Below are 16,047 nucleotides of genomic sequence, written 5' to 3'. Positions count from 1 at the left end.
CTATTTTAAAATAACTATTCTCAAATACATAATTTAAAGGAAGGAATCAAATTACTATACTAATACAAACTACTCAAACATTTTTTCTTTATTGAATAAAACTGAAAAAAAAAATTATAAGACGAACTATTTAAATTTTTTTTCAAACATGAAAATTTAAAACAAATACCTTGTTTATTATTGAGTACTTTCCACGTTCCAATGCTGGTAAATGAAACAAGCATATGAAGGAACAACATCATGGCTTTTGCATCTTGAGACCATTCAGGCTAAAATACATAAACAAAATATAAATAAATCACATAACTGAAGTTGTATACTTCAATTTCATTTTATGAAAAAAGTTATAGAGAACAAAGAGTTTTTATGGTCATTTTTTTATTGAGTTACCAATCAAATCTAGCAACAAAACTATAAATAGTTATATCATTACTTGTGCAACAGATATATATTTTCATTGATGAAGACTGAAGTAACATGAATATTTAAAAATAGGAAAAGAATAAAATATACAGCTTAATTTGAGATTTGTAATCATTTCATATTTTTGATATAAAATAGAGATGTAAGTTCAGCGAAGAATGACAACATCAAAATTTTAAGATATTATTTTGTTCACAAAATTCGAAACCTCGTGCAAAAATACATACTTATAAATCAAAGGAATAATTTAAATGATATTTGAGTCTTCAACAGCATGTTTTTATTTTTATTTTTGCACACTTACTTACTCCTTGACTCTATGGGCCATGAAGGACTTTGGCCTCCTTTATCACACAACTCCACTTTTGTGTCCTTGGCCTTTATCCTCCAATTTTTGATTTTAAATTTTTTTAGACCTCTTTCCACCTCCTCAAGCCATCGTTTTCTAGGGTGTCCGACCTTTCTATTTCCCTCTCGTTTTCCTTTATAAAGTTTCTCTGTTGCTCTTTCGTCACCCATTTGTTCCAGATGTCGGAGCCATTGTATTCTTTTTGCTTTTATTAAATTTACTATATCTTTTCTTAATATACAGTACAGAACCCATTATCCGGAATACAGAAAACCAAAAAACCGGAATGAAATTCAATAAATTTTACCGCCATTTTCAAAAAAATAATATTTTTTTCCTTATAAGATTTTAGGATTTTTCTTTCTTTTTTGAAAGATGTTTACCTTACCATCATTTTGGAAATAATCATTAGTGTATTAGTTCATCATTTGTTCTTCTTTTTAAGATTATTTCCAATTTTATTTTTTTAGTTGGGTTTAACAATAAAAAAAACGGCTTTTTGTAGCGATTAAAAAAACCGGAAAAATCAGTTATCCGGAATAGCGATGGTCCCGATCGTTCCGGATAATCGATTCCCTACTGTAGTTTACTTAACTCTAAATTAATCCTAATTCTCCAAAAACCTTCATCTTTTTTTACACACTACATTAATATATTTTGTTTAACGAAACATCATCTAATGATTATCAGTTGCATTTTGATGGTACTGTGCTGTATCATGAAGAAATAGAAAAGCATATGATGAGAATCCAAGCAATAATTTTATATAACATTTATTCTGATAATATTAATTTTATTCAAGAATTTGAAACTTTGAGTTGAAACTTGATCCCTAATAGATAATTGCTTATCAAATTCCTGATATGGTTATTACAAAACAAGAATATATTAAATTTTCTTTTATTATACAAAAATAATTTTAAAACATGAACAATATTTTACCTTTAAAGATTTCAGATACACACAACATTGCCATAATACAATTTTTATGTGATGAATCCATCCAACTGCCAGATCCTTGTTGAAAGCAACAGCAATATAGCTTTTCTGCAAATAAATAATATTATAAATAGATATGGATATTTAAGAATATTTTGAACATAATTATCTAATACATCTAATCACTTAAAAGTTTTTTTCACCTAAGACATCAGAATGTCATTCGCAAAACATACATGATGCATTCTATATAAAATTCAGACAAGTTCAGAAAGATTAAAAAATAAACCAAAACCTAAGTGTTTTAAAGAAAGCATTAAGGCTAGAAATACGAGAAATTAGACAGGTTTTTTACTTTTATACTTTTTAAAATTCATAAAAAGATCCCGTAAAGTTTATTCTTATTATATTGCAAAATATTTTAAGGTGAACTTACAGTACATCTCATATATTAGTAAAATTAAAACTTACAGGTTCTTACCAGTTCTTTAATTCAAATCAATGATATATTTTACACTTTTAAACAAAATTATCAATTTTTTAAGCATTGTCTAAGAGAATAAAAGATACATGAAAGCTAAAAAAATCATATTCATAAATTAATAATTAAAAAGCAAGGAAGAATCCTAAAACCAATATTTTTAAAACAAAATATCTTAAGATAAAAATAAATGTACTTTTATTTTCATAACGAATAAGGTATACACTAATAACTTGATTAATCCACAGTCTTCTTACAACCTGCAGGCTTTTCTGCAGAGAAAATGAGTTTTTTTCAAGTTGCAGTGTAGAGAAACAGTGTGTTTCATTATATATTTTTGTTCAGTGAAAGAAAAGCATTTAATCTGGGCTTGTAGAACAGGAGTATTAGAATAATAAGTGTTATGTTAAATAAATGTACACTCAAAAATAATTCATAAAACAAAAATGAAGCTAAAAACAGTATTTAACACTTTTTATTAAAAGTTTTAATTATTATAAGTTTAATCTAAATAATCATTTACGCAATAATAGAATTTTAATAATAACGGTTGTTTTACCTTTAAAGAGTCACTGTCAAGACTAGCAATGATATATTTGCAAACTTTTTCAAATCTCTAAAATGAAACCATTAAAACAATTTAGTTTTATTGCAATAAAAATATAACAGAGCCCTGATAATCTGATTTAATCTAGCTTATCACTATCTGATTACTGAAAACTCAGTTTAGGTAGATCACACTATCATCCAAAAAAAATTAGCTATAACCAGACGTCTACAAATCCTGCACACCTAGTTACCACGGGAACTAAAGAACTGTAGCTGGTGCCCAACATTTTAGTAAAATTTAGTATAAAAGCAAAACGCTGTATGATAGAAAATTTTTTACAACATGTTGGATCCTAAAAATTGATTCTGGAATCTAAAAATTTTGCATTTTTGTAGTCCCCAGCTTTTTAAATACAGTCGAACCTCATTAAGGTGAACACGCTTTAAATGAATTTCGTTAATGTGAACAAATTTCTAATTCCCCGTCAAATTGAATAAGCATTTAATGCTTCAAAGTACTTTTAACGCGAACTCGAATTTCATTACTCTGGGAAAAACTCTTAATTTTGACGTGAACAGAAAACTTATTTCCTCTTTGATCAGTAAGAAAACTGATCATTCATGGTTCTATATAAAAAAGAGTAGGCATTTTAATGCTTTGTTTTAGGGTTAATAATTAGTTTATATTTGGCTATGTTAGTTAAAGTTGAGTGATAACCTTTTCATTGCTGAATATCAACATATAACATACAATTTTTCAGGTCAGAATTTCTAGTCTGTGCATTTTTTGTTTTATTATTTTGTGTGCAAATAAAAATTGGATATTTTAAAAAATAGTTATTTGAAAAGAAATGTATGTTAGAACTGATGTGTGTTAGACTGTGATTTATAACTTTACAATACAACATTATTTTGCACCTTTCAGATATTGTATTTTGTACACAATATCACATTTCATATTGATGTAGGTGATTTTTAGGGTTTGGTAATGCAAAATTTAAATATAGATTTTTACCAAACATTTTGATTAATTATTTTGAATCTTATCAAATATGCTTCATTCCTTGCACTAGTAGTGAATCAGATTATCGGGACTCAACTGCAAATACATTTCAATTTAAAATATTTTGATATTCAAAATAATCACCTCTCTATCACAGACGTCTTCACTGATGACAAATATCAGTTTCCTTATCACTTTGTACATATCTATGACTATATAAAGAAAAAAAAGTTTAAAATTACCTAAGAGAAACAAATCTGCTTCTTTTTACAAATCATGAAATGATAGTAAATAACATTTTATCTGAAAATTTTTTTAAAACTTCATGTTATTTTAACAGAATACTGAACATGTTTAAGGTATGTTATTTTAAATTACCAAATTTGAGTGAAATCAATCAAATAATTTCAGAGTAACGAAAATAAAATTTTTAAATTTTCAAAACTATTTGACTAATTTTATTCAAACTTTGGGTTTGGTCTTTTTAAATTGGGGAATTAATAATACCAATGTAATAATAATATTAACAAATAAAAAATTACAAGACAGCAAATTTCTGGTATGCTGGGTGTATTAGGTCAACCGCTGTCTACAAGTCGATTATTATTCCCATAGATATCATGCGTCAAATTATACTATATTCTGCTGCAAGTTAAGAAAAACCATTATCCCTATGGAGAGAACCTGTTTGCATCAAAACGCACGCTAAATGGGAGTGAAGCTCCAAGCGTGAATGAAAATCAACATTGCCAACTCTTGAAACAACGTAGCATGGCCTTCTTTTTGCTTATAAAAAACAGCAAGAATTCAATTTCTGTCCGACGAGTTTAATTTTTAAAAGCTTTTACATTGTTTTGAAAGCATAATTATATATTTTGATGGCTAAATAAAACATAACAACATGCAACCGCGGATGATTACTTAAATCCTATACTGCAATGGTCTTTTCTTAACTTGGTACAGAGTATAGATGTGTGGCAAAATGTGGATTCATGTGTTATTGAAAAGTGTTTTAAAAAAGTGATGAGTTGAAATCTTTGGATAGGGGTGAAGGTGGTTTTTGAAGATGAAACTCAACAGATGAGAATGAAGTAGAATTCATTGCAGAATGGGATTCGTATGACGTTACTGCTAAGGTTAATGAATTCGACACGCGTGATTTTCTGGAATCTTTAAATTTGTAGCTTAATGGTATTTTTAAAAAAAGTTTTAATTATGTTATAATGTTAGAAATACACATTAATAATAATAATAATTAATACTCTACAACTTTCCTCAATCTCATTTTTTTTCTGAATGTATTTCAAAATATATTGCTTCTAAAAAAAATCTTTCTCTTTAAAGAAAATATAAGAAGAGAAAATTCAAATTTAATTGTATATAACATATTAAAAAAAGTTTTTGAAAGTAATTTGTAAAAGTAAATTGATACAGAGTTATTCACATCCATCTCATTGTTTATCATGTATCGATATTTTACGATTAGCAAATTTTTGACATTATTACCGGTGCCTAATTTGACACCTAATATATAAAAATTTTGGGTTTTGAAATGTAAACTTATACCCCAGAATATAAAATATAGATATATTTATAAAAACTCAATACAAACATACCTGGTGGCAACTTGTTACTTTCAGTGAATTCAAGAAAGGTTTCATCAAATTCTTTTTTGACATTCTGCTTTAAGGTCTTTCTAGATATGTAGCCTCTAGTATATGCCTAAAAAAATAATCTCTCAGTGCAGTAAAAAATATAACAGAAGTTCAAAAGTATTTAAATTTTCAATAAAAAATGCAAAATCACTGATACAATTGAGATTTTTTTTTCTTAAAAAAAGAAGCTAAAAAAAGGCAATAAAATACAGTGCTACAAAAGTAGAAGTAAAATCAGTGGGTACAACTGCACACACAGGTTTTCATTGTTCTAGTAGCTCTGGTTTGAAAAAGATTTTAATGAGCAGAATATTCCAGTAGACATTGGAAAAATGGGTCAATATAATTCAGGACTTCTTTTAATGAACGCAGATCTGTACTTAAAATAATTTAAATCTCCTATATAAAGGTATAAGTATATAAATGAGATGAGTACTGTATGATTAAGAAAAATATTTTAAAATTAGTAATCACACAATATAGTAATCACACAATTTGAAAATCAAAACACTAGATTCACATTAAAGAGATTTTAAAATCAAACATAGAGATTCATATTCAAGCGATTTAAAAACCAAACATCAAGAATAGAATCCACAGGATTTCAAAAATTAAAAGCCGAGATTCGCGTGATGTAAAAATCACAAAATCAATCGAGATTCATATTCACACAATTTATATAAATAAAATCTCGCACGAATAGTTTTATTAAAGTATAACTAACATTCTGTGGATAAATGCTTCCTACATACACTTTTTCCATGCTGTAAATTCAGGTATTTTTTAAATTATTTAAAAACTGTTTTTTTGCTTGACATATTTGGATTTCTATTTTTAGCTTTCTTGGTTTTTGACCAAACTCATATCAGTGGAATGAATCAATATGAAATTCCATAAAATTTTTTAAAAAAATCCATAATTTTCAAACGAATTTCACCAAAAATGAGGTTATCACAAAAGGGTTAGTACTTACAAGATTTAATGAAATGCTGGCAGGAAGTTATTAAATAGAGAGTTAGAGTTCGCAGTAAGCTTTTCATTTTATCTAACTTTGTGTATGCTACCAGTTTGTTAAAAAATGAAAGATCTACTTTAGCATAGATTCAGAATAACAACAAATTATCTGAAATGATCAAGATCCCATGAAGAAATGTAATAGAATAAAATATTTTCACTGAATATTGGTTACCATTTATTTTATTATGAAAAATACAACTATTAAATTTCACAAATATTTCTCAAGCCTTTTGAAGTGAGAATAAAGAGTCCCAATAGACTCATTATAGCATCTTTTTTTTTTGTTGCATCCCCTGAATGATTTTGTTGTATATTTGATGCCCTATAGAGCATAAGCAGAAATACTGCAATACGGTTCACATGTCAAACAATCATAATTAAGCTTTTTATCAATATAAGATGAACAAATCAGTTACTTTAACAAAGTTTTTTCTTTTTTTTTTTAGTGATACTTTAATCTATTTAATTGGGCATTTTTTTAAAATGAGAATAAGAAATAAGACAACTATAGAAACAAAAAGTAGGATTTTATGGGTTAACACAAGTATAAGAAACTTTTTCCTTCGGCATGAAAAAAAAGATAAGATAAGCTGTAATATCTTTGAAAAAGAACACAATAAATGAGAGATATAAGAATGCTTATTTATTATTATTACTTATGAAAACTTGGGGTAAGATTTTCATATCAGTACCTACGCCAAAATAATTGCCAAGTTTTGGTAACTTCTGTACAATGATCCTAGAGAAACTAAAGAAAAAAATATCACTGAAGGGGATCAACTTGAAAGGTATAACTTGTAGCAACCAGCAGGCAAAACAATACACATTTTTAAAAAAGTTTTGTAAGTTAAAAAACCCTTTGGCCACTAGGAGAAGGTAGGTGTTAACTGGTACAAAAATATGATTAAATTTTTGAATAGCTTAACCCTAAATTTGATGAGGAAAACACTCAAGATAAGTAAGAAAATCATGAATAGTTCTTAGGAGAACTATTTTAATTATGCTAGCCAAAGTAGTATGAGTAAAATATTTTTGTCTACCTTATTGCTGCCTATTATAATATATTGTTACTTATTCAAAAAGGAATTATTCTTCAATTTATAACTGTTTACAAACAAGGATCATTAAAAAAAAGAAAAGCTTTGCAAAAGGAAATTATTTGAAGATTTTTAATTTCTACAGCAATATGCAAAGAAAACAAAATATTCATCTTACTTGTATTATTAAAGTTGCTTGTTCACGTTTTTTCTCTAAAGCTCTTTCTAATCTAGCAGCTTTAGCCTGTTCCAAAAACAGGTCTTTACTACTAGTATTTGATATTTCAAACATTTTTTTAAAATTTATAAGCGGTAGCGCTTAACCTATGACTGCACATAAACTAAAACAATTAAAAAACATGTTCTAATAATTTTTAGGAAAATAATTCACATATACTTTATAGCATATTTAAACTAAAAAAGTAATTAAGTAAATGGTAGTAATTAAAAGAGCTTTGAGATCATAAACTGCAACTGTTTTTAGACAATGTTATATAGAGTTTCCGTTTCAAATAAAAATATGATATTTCTGATATTGGTACAGCATTACATGTGCAATCAATGAAAAATTTCTCAACATTAAAATAAATATCCCATTAAAATTTAAAGACAATCAGACAGCTTTTAGTTTTGATGTCTTGTTGTGTATTAAAATTCACCATTGCCAATATTTAAATTGGAAAGTACAATTCTGTTACAGTTAACTGCCATTATGCTGTTGAAATATTTTGAGTATAGTAGCGCCCTCTACAGGTAATCAATTTTCGAGAGTTCATATGGTAAAGTTTGAGTGATTTTTTAATAATGTCGAGGAACTAACTCTTGTGGTATCTTGCTCTCATTATTAATTAGTTATATAAATTAAAGAAATAATAAATAAAAGGGTGACTATAACAAAGCTTACTGCAGTAAAAATCTAAAAAATTTTATTTAGTGATTAATAAACAAATTTTGAGATTTCAGAAATTTTTAATGCTCAATCTACCCTATAATAGTAAATTTTGAAATGAAAAAAATGTGCTAAAATGGCAGAAAAGATTCAGATGCTGCAAAATAAATTGAGTAAACTGCAGAAAAATGAGGGGGGGGGGGAATGTAAACAGTGAATATTGTGGTTACTGTGACTGCTTTGCACTTTGACCATCTATGCTTTGGGCCATCTAACACTTTTTTTAGTCAAGTGGAGAAGATAAGCCCTTAGTCCAAGGGCCTAGTGGCCAAAAGACTGGCTTTTGACAAAAGAAATGTGCTTACGTGGCAATTTTCATAGTGCGTATTTTTGCTTATGATAATAATAATATCTGCAATTTCGCTTTGTGCTTATCAGAGTAAATTTATGTTCTTTACTATTATAAAAATAACAGTTTTTGTAAAAATTACGAGATATTTAAGAAATTAATTAAATCCATACATTTAATAATGAAGTTTTCGCAGAATCTTATAAGATTCTTTGAATACGTAATGATTAAAAATAGAATGAAAAATTATAAAAGAGATTTAAACGCGTTGGTATTTAATAATAGTTCCCCTGATTATTAAATTCCAACTGCGGAGGATCAAAATTGTGATGGCATGTCTTCGTATCATCCTCCGGGATGTTTCCCAGACCGTCGCCAATAGCCCATTGTGCAGCTCTAATGTGACGTAAATTAACAACAACAACAAATTCCAACTGTTATCAAAATGCGTTGCCTATTATTAAATGGCGTTGCAGAAATGGGTTGCCAAATATCGGTGACCAACTATATTTTTTAAGCATGAGAAAGTATTAAGAAGTATTTATTCGTGGTTACCTGAGACAGTTTTTAAAAAATTAGAATAACAAAATGTGTGCGAAATCGGTTAATAGCTGCTAAAAAAATTGAATTTAAAAAAAAATTGCATTTTTAAAATTCGATTTCTCAGGAACTATTCAACCGATTTCTCACAAATTTTGTATTTTATCATGTAAAATTATATTCTTTAAAATGATGTGAAAATTGAATGCTTAACAATTCAAGATTTTTTCGACTGCAATTAAATAAAATAATAAGAAGTAATAAATATTTACCAAAATTTATTTTTCGCAAGGATCATTGGATAACATAACTTTATAATTGTGGGCAATAGTGTTTCAATTCATCTAAAAAGTTCTGGAGATATGGTAAAATACGCAAAAATAAAATTAATATATTAACATTATGCGGTCATAACTTCGGATCATTCTCCTGACCAAACTGTGGGAACCATATGTCCCAAATTGCGGCTACCCCTACATTTTGAGAATCTGATATCCGAATCTGCCGATAAAAAAAGTATGTTTATTCAGAGAAAGTATGTTTTTGTGTCTGATATCATTAAAATATTGTTTGCGCTAACTAATTAGCATATTCGAGGTCACCTCTTTAAACCATTAAGATCGAGTCCTAGAAAATGAAAATCAAATCATTAGACCAAAAAATATTCTGGTTAATCCGTTTTTTTATTTTTTTTAAAATTTTTTTTTTGGTGAACTATGCATCGAAAATTACTGAGAAAATGTATTTTCATCCATTGAGATAAAATCAATGTTCCATATGTGTACACATTTGATTTAGAAAATGTGGCTAAAGGGAGAAATCGGCTATTATTTATAATGACTAATCTAAAGATTAGTACTAATACATAATTCTAAATACGTAATTCTCATTAATGCTCTGTCAGAGGGGCATTAGTATTCATCATTTTATTAATTTTGTTCTCATTATTTTAATTGTATAAGTTGACTGGACTTAGTTTACATGAGCAATCCAGCAACAGCCCATAGTGGGATGATGGTGGCTAAGACTCCACAATTTCGAAATCAGCGGAATGATAGGGAAAATGCAGCCAGCATTGCGCCAGGATAGTGACAAATTCGCCATTTAATAGCATATAACTTTACTTTAATTTAATATTTTGGCCGGAGACGCTTATGTTCTGTAGAAAACAACAGTATTTCTTAAAATAACTCAGATAAATCGATGTAGTTTTTGTTATTAATGATTTCAAGAAGCCAGGAAAATGACAGCATAAAAACCTACTCACCTTGAAAAAAATTTTGAAGTAGATTTTGAGCCAGAAAATTGGTTCTTTATTCATGCAACAAGACATGTTCAGATAGGAGGGTATCTAATCAATTGATTCCTGGCGCTATCTATTTCGGTTATAAATCACTAAATAAAAGTAGCCAGGAAAATGACAGATTTTCATGGGACAAACAAATTATTGACAAAAAAAATTATTTTAAACGAAGTTTTAGTAAGCAATACCCTCTGCGTATATTCTAGAAATGCTTACATAGGATAAGATAAAAAAAAGAAAAAAATAGATTTTGAAAAATGCATGGGAAGTTTTGAAGTCAGTTATTATTGGAAATATTGTTTGGGGCATGCCAGGAAAATGACATTTTGATATTCAATTAAATTTTTTAAGTATACAAAACAGTCAATGCTAGTGCAAAGTCATTTTAAAATGCTAACAGCAATGCTATTTATAATTTTTTTAAAAAAAAGTTCTTTTTGTATTATAGTATTAGATCTTGGAGCAAAGGACAGTGAATGTCATGTTTCGTGAGAATCACCCATATATATAATAGCAGGGAAGATTAAAGAAAGTGCAATAAGTAATTATTACTGGGAGCTTTAAGAAAAGGGATGAAAAAATATTTTGCAGGAATCTTTACCTTTATAATATTTATTAATTTTATGCCTGATAAATAAATAAACAGGATCTCATGAGAGAAAAATTTGGGTCATACTTATGCGATTTATCTGCCTAATTAGAATACACGGTCTAATCATCATTTTATTCTGATTTTACGTATATCGATATATTAGTATACGTAATATTTATTTGTACTAACATTCAATAAAAAAAAAGTAGGTAGGTAATTTATTATTTTATTACATGCTAAATATGCTGAAATATATACATGCTTAAATACATACGTAAAAATTTTCTGAAAATGTCCACATTTGTCCAAAAGTGTTCAAAGAATGTCTTTAAAACATACTTTTTTCTAACCAATACATGAAAATTTGAACAGTCCACATAAAAGAAGCAATAGAGCGGACACTTTGTGAAATTTTTATAAATTTTTTGAACAAAGCGATTCTCTTAAAACTGGTTTCTGCTTAAAATTTGTGCGTCAAATTTTCAGAAAATGCCCTTATTTGTCCAAAAGTGCTCAAACAAGGTCTTTATAATAGATTTTTTTTAAAAACCAAAACATAATATTTCCACAGTTCATATAAAAGAAGCAATAGAGCGGACACTTCGTGAAATTTTTAAAATTTTTTGAACAAAGCGATTCTCTTAAAACTGGTTTCATGCTAAAAGATGTGCGTCAAATTTTCAGAAAATGCCCTTATTTGTCCAAAAGTGCTCAAAGAATGTCTTTAAATCAGACTTTTTTTTTATTAACCAAAACATTAAATTTCCACAGTCCACTTAAAAGATGCAATAAAGCGGACATTTTGCTAATTTTTAAAATTTTTTGAGCAAAGCGATTCTCTTAAAACTGATTTCTGCTTAAAATATGTGCGTCAAATTTTCCGAAAATGCCCTTATTTGTCCAAAAGTGCTCAAAGAAGGTCTTTTAAACCAATTTTTTTGAAAACCAAAACATGGAATTTCCACAGTCCACATAAAAGAAGCAATAAAGCGGACACTGTGAAATTTTCAAAATTTTTTGAACAAAGCGATCCTCTTAAAACTGGTTTAATGTTAAAAGATGTGCGTCAAATTTTCCGAAAATGCCCTTATTTGTCCAAAAGTTCTCAAAGAAGGTCTTTTAAACCGATTTTTTTCAAAACCAAAACATGGAATTTCCACAGTCCACATAAAAGATGCAATAGAGCGGACACCTTTGCGAATTTTTACAAATTTTTTGAACAATGCAATTCTCTTAAAACTGGTTCCATGTTAAATATGTGCTTTAAATTTTCCGAAAATTATCTTATTTGTCCATAAGTGCTCAAAGAATGTCTTTAATTAGTTTTTTTTTAAACCAAAACATGATATTTCTGCAGTCCATGGGAGCGAGAATGCGCGGTATTGGTCCTCGTTATTACCAAAACGGCCAAGCTATTCCCTCTGCTGAGGATTGTGATGGCATGTCTTCAGATAACCCCAGGAATGATTCACAGACCGTCCCCAGTGCCCATTGTGAACATGAATATGAATATTTAATTGACATGAATATTTAAGTTTTCAGTTAGTAGCCAGTGGCTGGTAGACTTTAGTAACTTAGTAGTCATTTTTTCTTCAAACCTAATGAGTCGGTCACAACTACCGGCTGGTTCTCTTTATATAGTAGACACTTCATGCTTTTTTTTGTTGCATAGGTTAAATTATGTATTTCTTTTAAAGAAATTCATATTAAAAATAATCTATGGCTATAAAAAATTAATTTTACAATAAAAATAATACAAATATGTGACAAAATCTAGTTAAGCATACTGACTTGACTTCACTGAGCAAGAAAATTTATTGCGGAATCAAAAAATTTCAAAGTAAATAAATAAATAAATAAAGATGGGAGTGGTCAGTTGTTTATTCAAGTCCCCATTTTTTTTTCTTTGTTGACTCGCCATGTGAGTATTTATTTTCCGGTCTACATTGTGCAGCTTTAGGAGCGACGTAAATAAAGTTCTGCTTATATCACATTTAAATGCTTTACTTTTTACTGCATACTTTTGCAAGTATGACATTACCTCTGTCGCATTAAACCATCCCTGTTTTTAACATCCCTGCTATTTATTCTATTGATGAAAGTGTGCATTGTGGCATATTTCATTCATATTTGTGACCCTTAAAAAAGGGGGGTAGCGGCAATTTGGGAAATATGGTCTCCATAGTTCCGTTAAAAGGAGTTCAGAGGAGATCCTAAGTTCTGACCCCATTGATGCTAATATTACATTTTGCGTATTTCGCTATATCTCGAGAAATTTTTAAGCGGATTGAAAAATTTTTGCCCGCAATTATGATATTCGATTATCCGAAGATAAATCCTAGTTAAAAATAAACTTTTAGTAAATATTTATTATTTTAATTATTTTATTTAATAATAGTAAAAAAATTGACTTTTTAGGTATACAATTTTTTACACCATTTTAAAGAAGATAATTTTGCATGGAAAAATACAACATTTCAGTGAAATCGGTCAAATAGTTCGTGAAAAATCGAATTTTAAATATACGACAGTGGATAGCTCTCCTGACCAAAATGGAGTTCATGTTTTCCAGCTGGTGGTAGATCCAGACTTTGGGGTAAATTCTGGATCTGTCGAAAAATTTCTATGTTTATTTAGAGAGAGTAGGTTTTTGTGTCTGTTTTCGTAGCTTAAAATATCGTCCGCACTTATTAATGATCATATTTGAAGTAATCCCTTTCAACCATGAAAATTGAGTCCTGGAATATGAAGAACCGATCATTAGATCAAAAGTTATTCAAGGTGGTCCGTCTATATTTTTGCGCCCTGTGAGCAAGAAGAGAAAAAAATCTTTTTATTAACAAAAGTAGACAAATTTGACAAAGAAACTCGCTGCCTCATTTCTGAGTTAAAGCCATGAATCAGAAAGGCTGGAACACATTAAAGTTGGGACTTCAGCACTGCCTATGCTGATGATTCCAATTAATTTTATTTTAAAAACGGAATTGAGCAACCAATCAGTTTTCTTGTTTGCAGCTACCTGAGTTCAACTTCGCAGTTGAACTCAGGTAGCATTTTGAACCCAATCCAGAAGACAAAGAATTCCTTCACCTGGCAGACGATTTGAAACATCCAGGTAATGGTTTCGAATTCCACCGCAATCCTTGATGTATCGTTGTGCTTTCCTTTACTAATTTGTACTTTAAAATTATCGAATGTCTTGTATTGTCTTAGTTTTCTAAACTGTTAAACTGTATTAAGTACTCAGCCCGTATATATGATTGAAGAAAGCTAAGTAAAAATTTTTCAAGTCTCTCAAAATATATTTTTTCTATAGTTACTAACTGAATATTCGTTCTTAAGGGGGGAGGGACGAAAGGATATATATATATATATATATATATATATATATATATATATATATATATATATATATATATATATATATATATATATATATATATATATATACACTATCTAGCCATTAATGACCGGACACCCCTTGAACGGCAGGTGGACTCGTCCTGGCGGAATAAATACGGAACCTGTGGTGAGGGAAAGACCATTCGCAAGCTGGCGACGGCCATACGAGCGTTAACAGTGAAAATGAGTGGACGGCGAGAGCTGAATGAGGTGGAAAGGGGCATGATCATAGGCGCCCACCGATTTGGCCATTCCATACGTGCCATCTCCGACCAGTTTCAGATACCACGGTCAACAGTTGGTGACGTCGTGTTGAAATGGGAACGGGAGGGAGTGATAAAACCACAGTCCCGACCCGGCAAGCCCAAAATAATGTCTGACAGGGATCGATGATCTCTTCGACGAGTAGTGAAGGCAAACCGACAAATGTCGTTGGACACTGTCGCTACCAACTTCCGGACTGCATATGGCAGTGTTGCCAGTACACGTACCAATCGTCGGGAGCTGATTGCACAAGGATTCCACGGACGAGCAGCAGCACATAAGCCAAACATACGCCCGCCACCGATTTCAGTGGTGCAGAGCACGTCGCCAGTGGACAGTAGAGCAATGGAAAAGCGTTATGTAGAGTGATGAGTAACGCTACATGTTGTGGCACTCTGATGGACGGGTGTGGACCCGGCGAATGCCCAGAGAACGGTACCTACCGGAGTGCATTGTCCCCACTGTGAAGTTCGGTGGTGGAGGAATTATGGTGTGGTCCTGTTTCTCATTGTTTGGCCTTGGACTCTTGGTGTTAGTGTGTGGAACCCTGAACGCAGAAGGGTATAGAGACATCCTGGACAATTCGGCGCTTCCCACCCTGTGGCAACAGTTCGGTAATGGCCCGTTTGTGTTTCAACACGATAACGCTGCCATTCATAAAGTACATGCCATCACGGACTGGTTTGATGAAATGGGGGTGCAAGAGCTTGACTGGCCATCCCAAAGTCCCGATATCAATCCAATTGAGCATCTCTGGGATGAGTTGGAGTGCCGGTTGAGGGCCAGACCACAACGCCCCAAAGCCAACACTCAACTCTTCGCCATGTTACAGGAGAAATGGCGGGCAATACCTGCCGCCGTGTACCAACACCTAGTGGATAGCCTTCCTAGAAGGGTTAAAGCTGTGATTCGGGCGCGTCTCGGCCCTACGCCCTACTGACTTGATACTAGCACCTCATGTATCCGAAATGAGGGGTGTCCGGTCATTAATGGCCAGATAGTGTATATATATATATATATATATATATATATATATATATATATATATATATATATATATATATATATATATATATATATATATATATATATATATATATATATATATATATATTGGACACGTGTGATTGAAAAGAAAAACAAACTTTATTCATAATGAATAGTTGGTAGAGCCTCCACGAGAGGCAATTACAGCGTGAACCCTCCGAGGCATACTTTCCACAAGTCCTTGTGTGACGGCTAGTGGTATTTTCTT

General features: G+C 30.3%; 1 protein-coding gene across 1 annotated transcript in view; it reads right to left on the bottom strand.

The window, feature by feature from the left end:
• LOC107450776 (ubiquitin-protein ligase E3B) overlaps positions 1-8,189 on the bottom strand; it is a 32,939-nt gene extending 24,750 nt beyond the window's left edge. The window contains exons 1-6 of the mRNA XM_043042361.3: positions 7,632-8,189; positions 5,361-5,466; positions 3,889-3,956; positions 2,752-2,808; positions 1,715-1,819; positions 170-269 (exon numbers count right to left, since the gene is read on the bottom strand). Of these exons, the coding sequence (XP_042898295.1) occupies positions 170-269; positions 1,715-1,819; positions 2,752-2,808; positions 3,889-3,956; positions 5,361-5,466; positions 7,632-7,745 (550 nt within the window). The 5' untranslated portion in view covers positions 7,746-8,189. The remainder of the gene's footprint in view (positions 1-169; positions 270-1,714; positions 1,820-2,751; positions 2,809-3,888; positions 3,957-5,360; positions 5,467-7,631) is intronic.
• Positions 8,190-16,047: the final 7,858 nt, after the last annotated feature.

This window comes from Parasteatoda tepidariorum, chromosome 10 (genome assembly GCF_982258835.1).
Source record: "Parasteatoda tepidariorum strain Cologne lab strain chromosome 10, Ptep-v5.0, whole genome shotgun sequence".
Taxonomy (NCBI): Eukaryota; Metazoa; Arthropoda; class Arachnida; order Araneae; family Theridiidae; genus Parasteatoda; species Parasteatoda tepidariorum.
The sequence above is the reverse complement of the archived record's forward strand: the minus strand, read 5'-3'. Positions and strand labels throughout refer to the sequence as shown.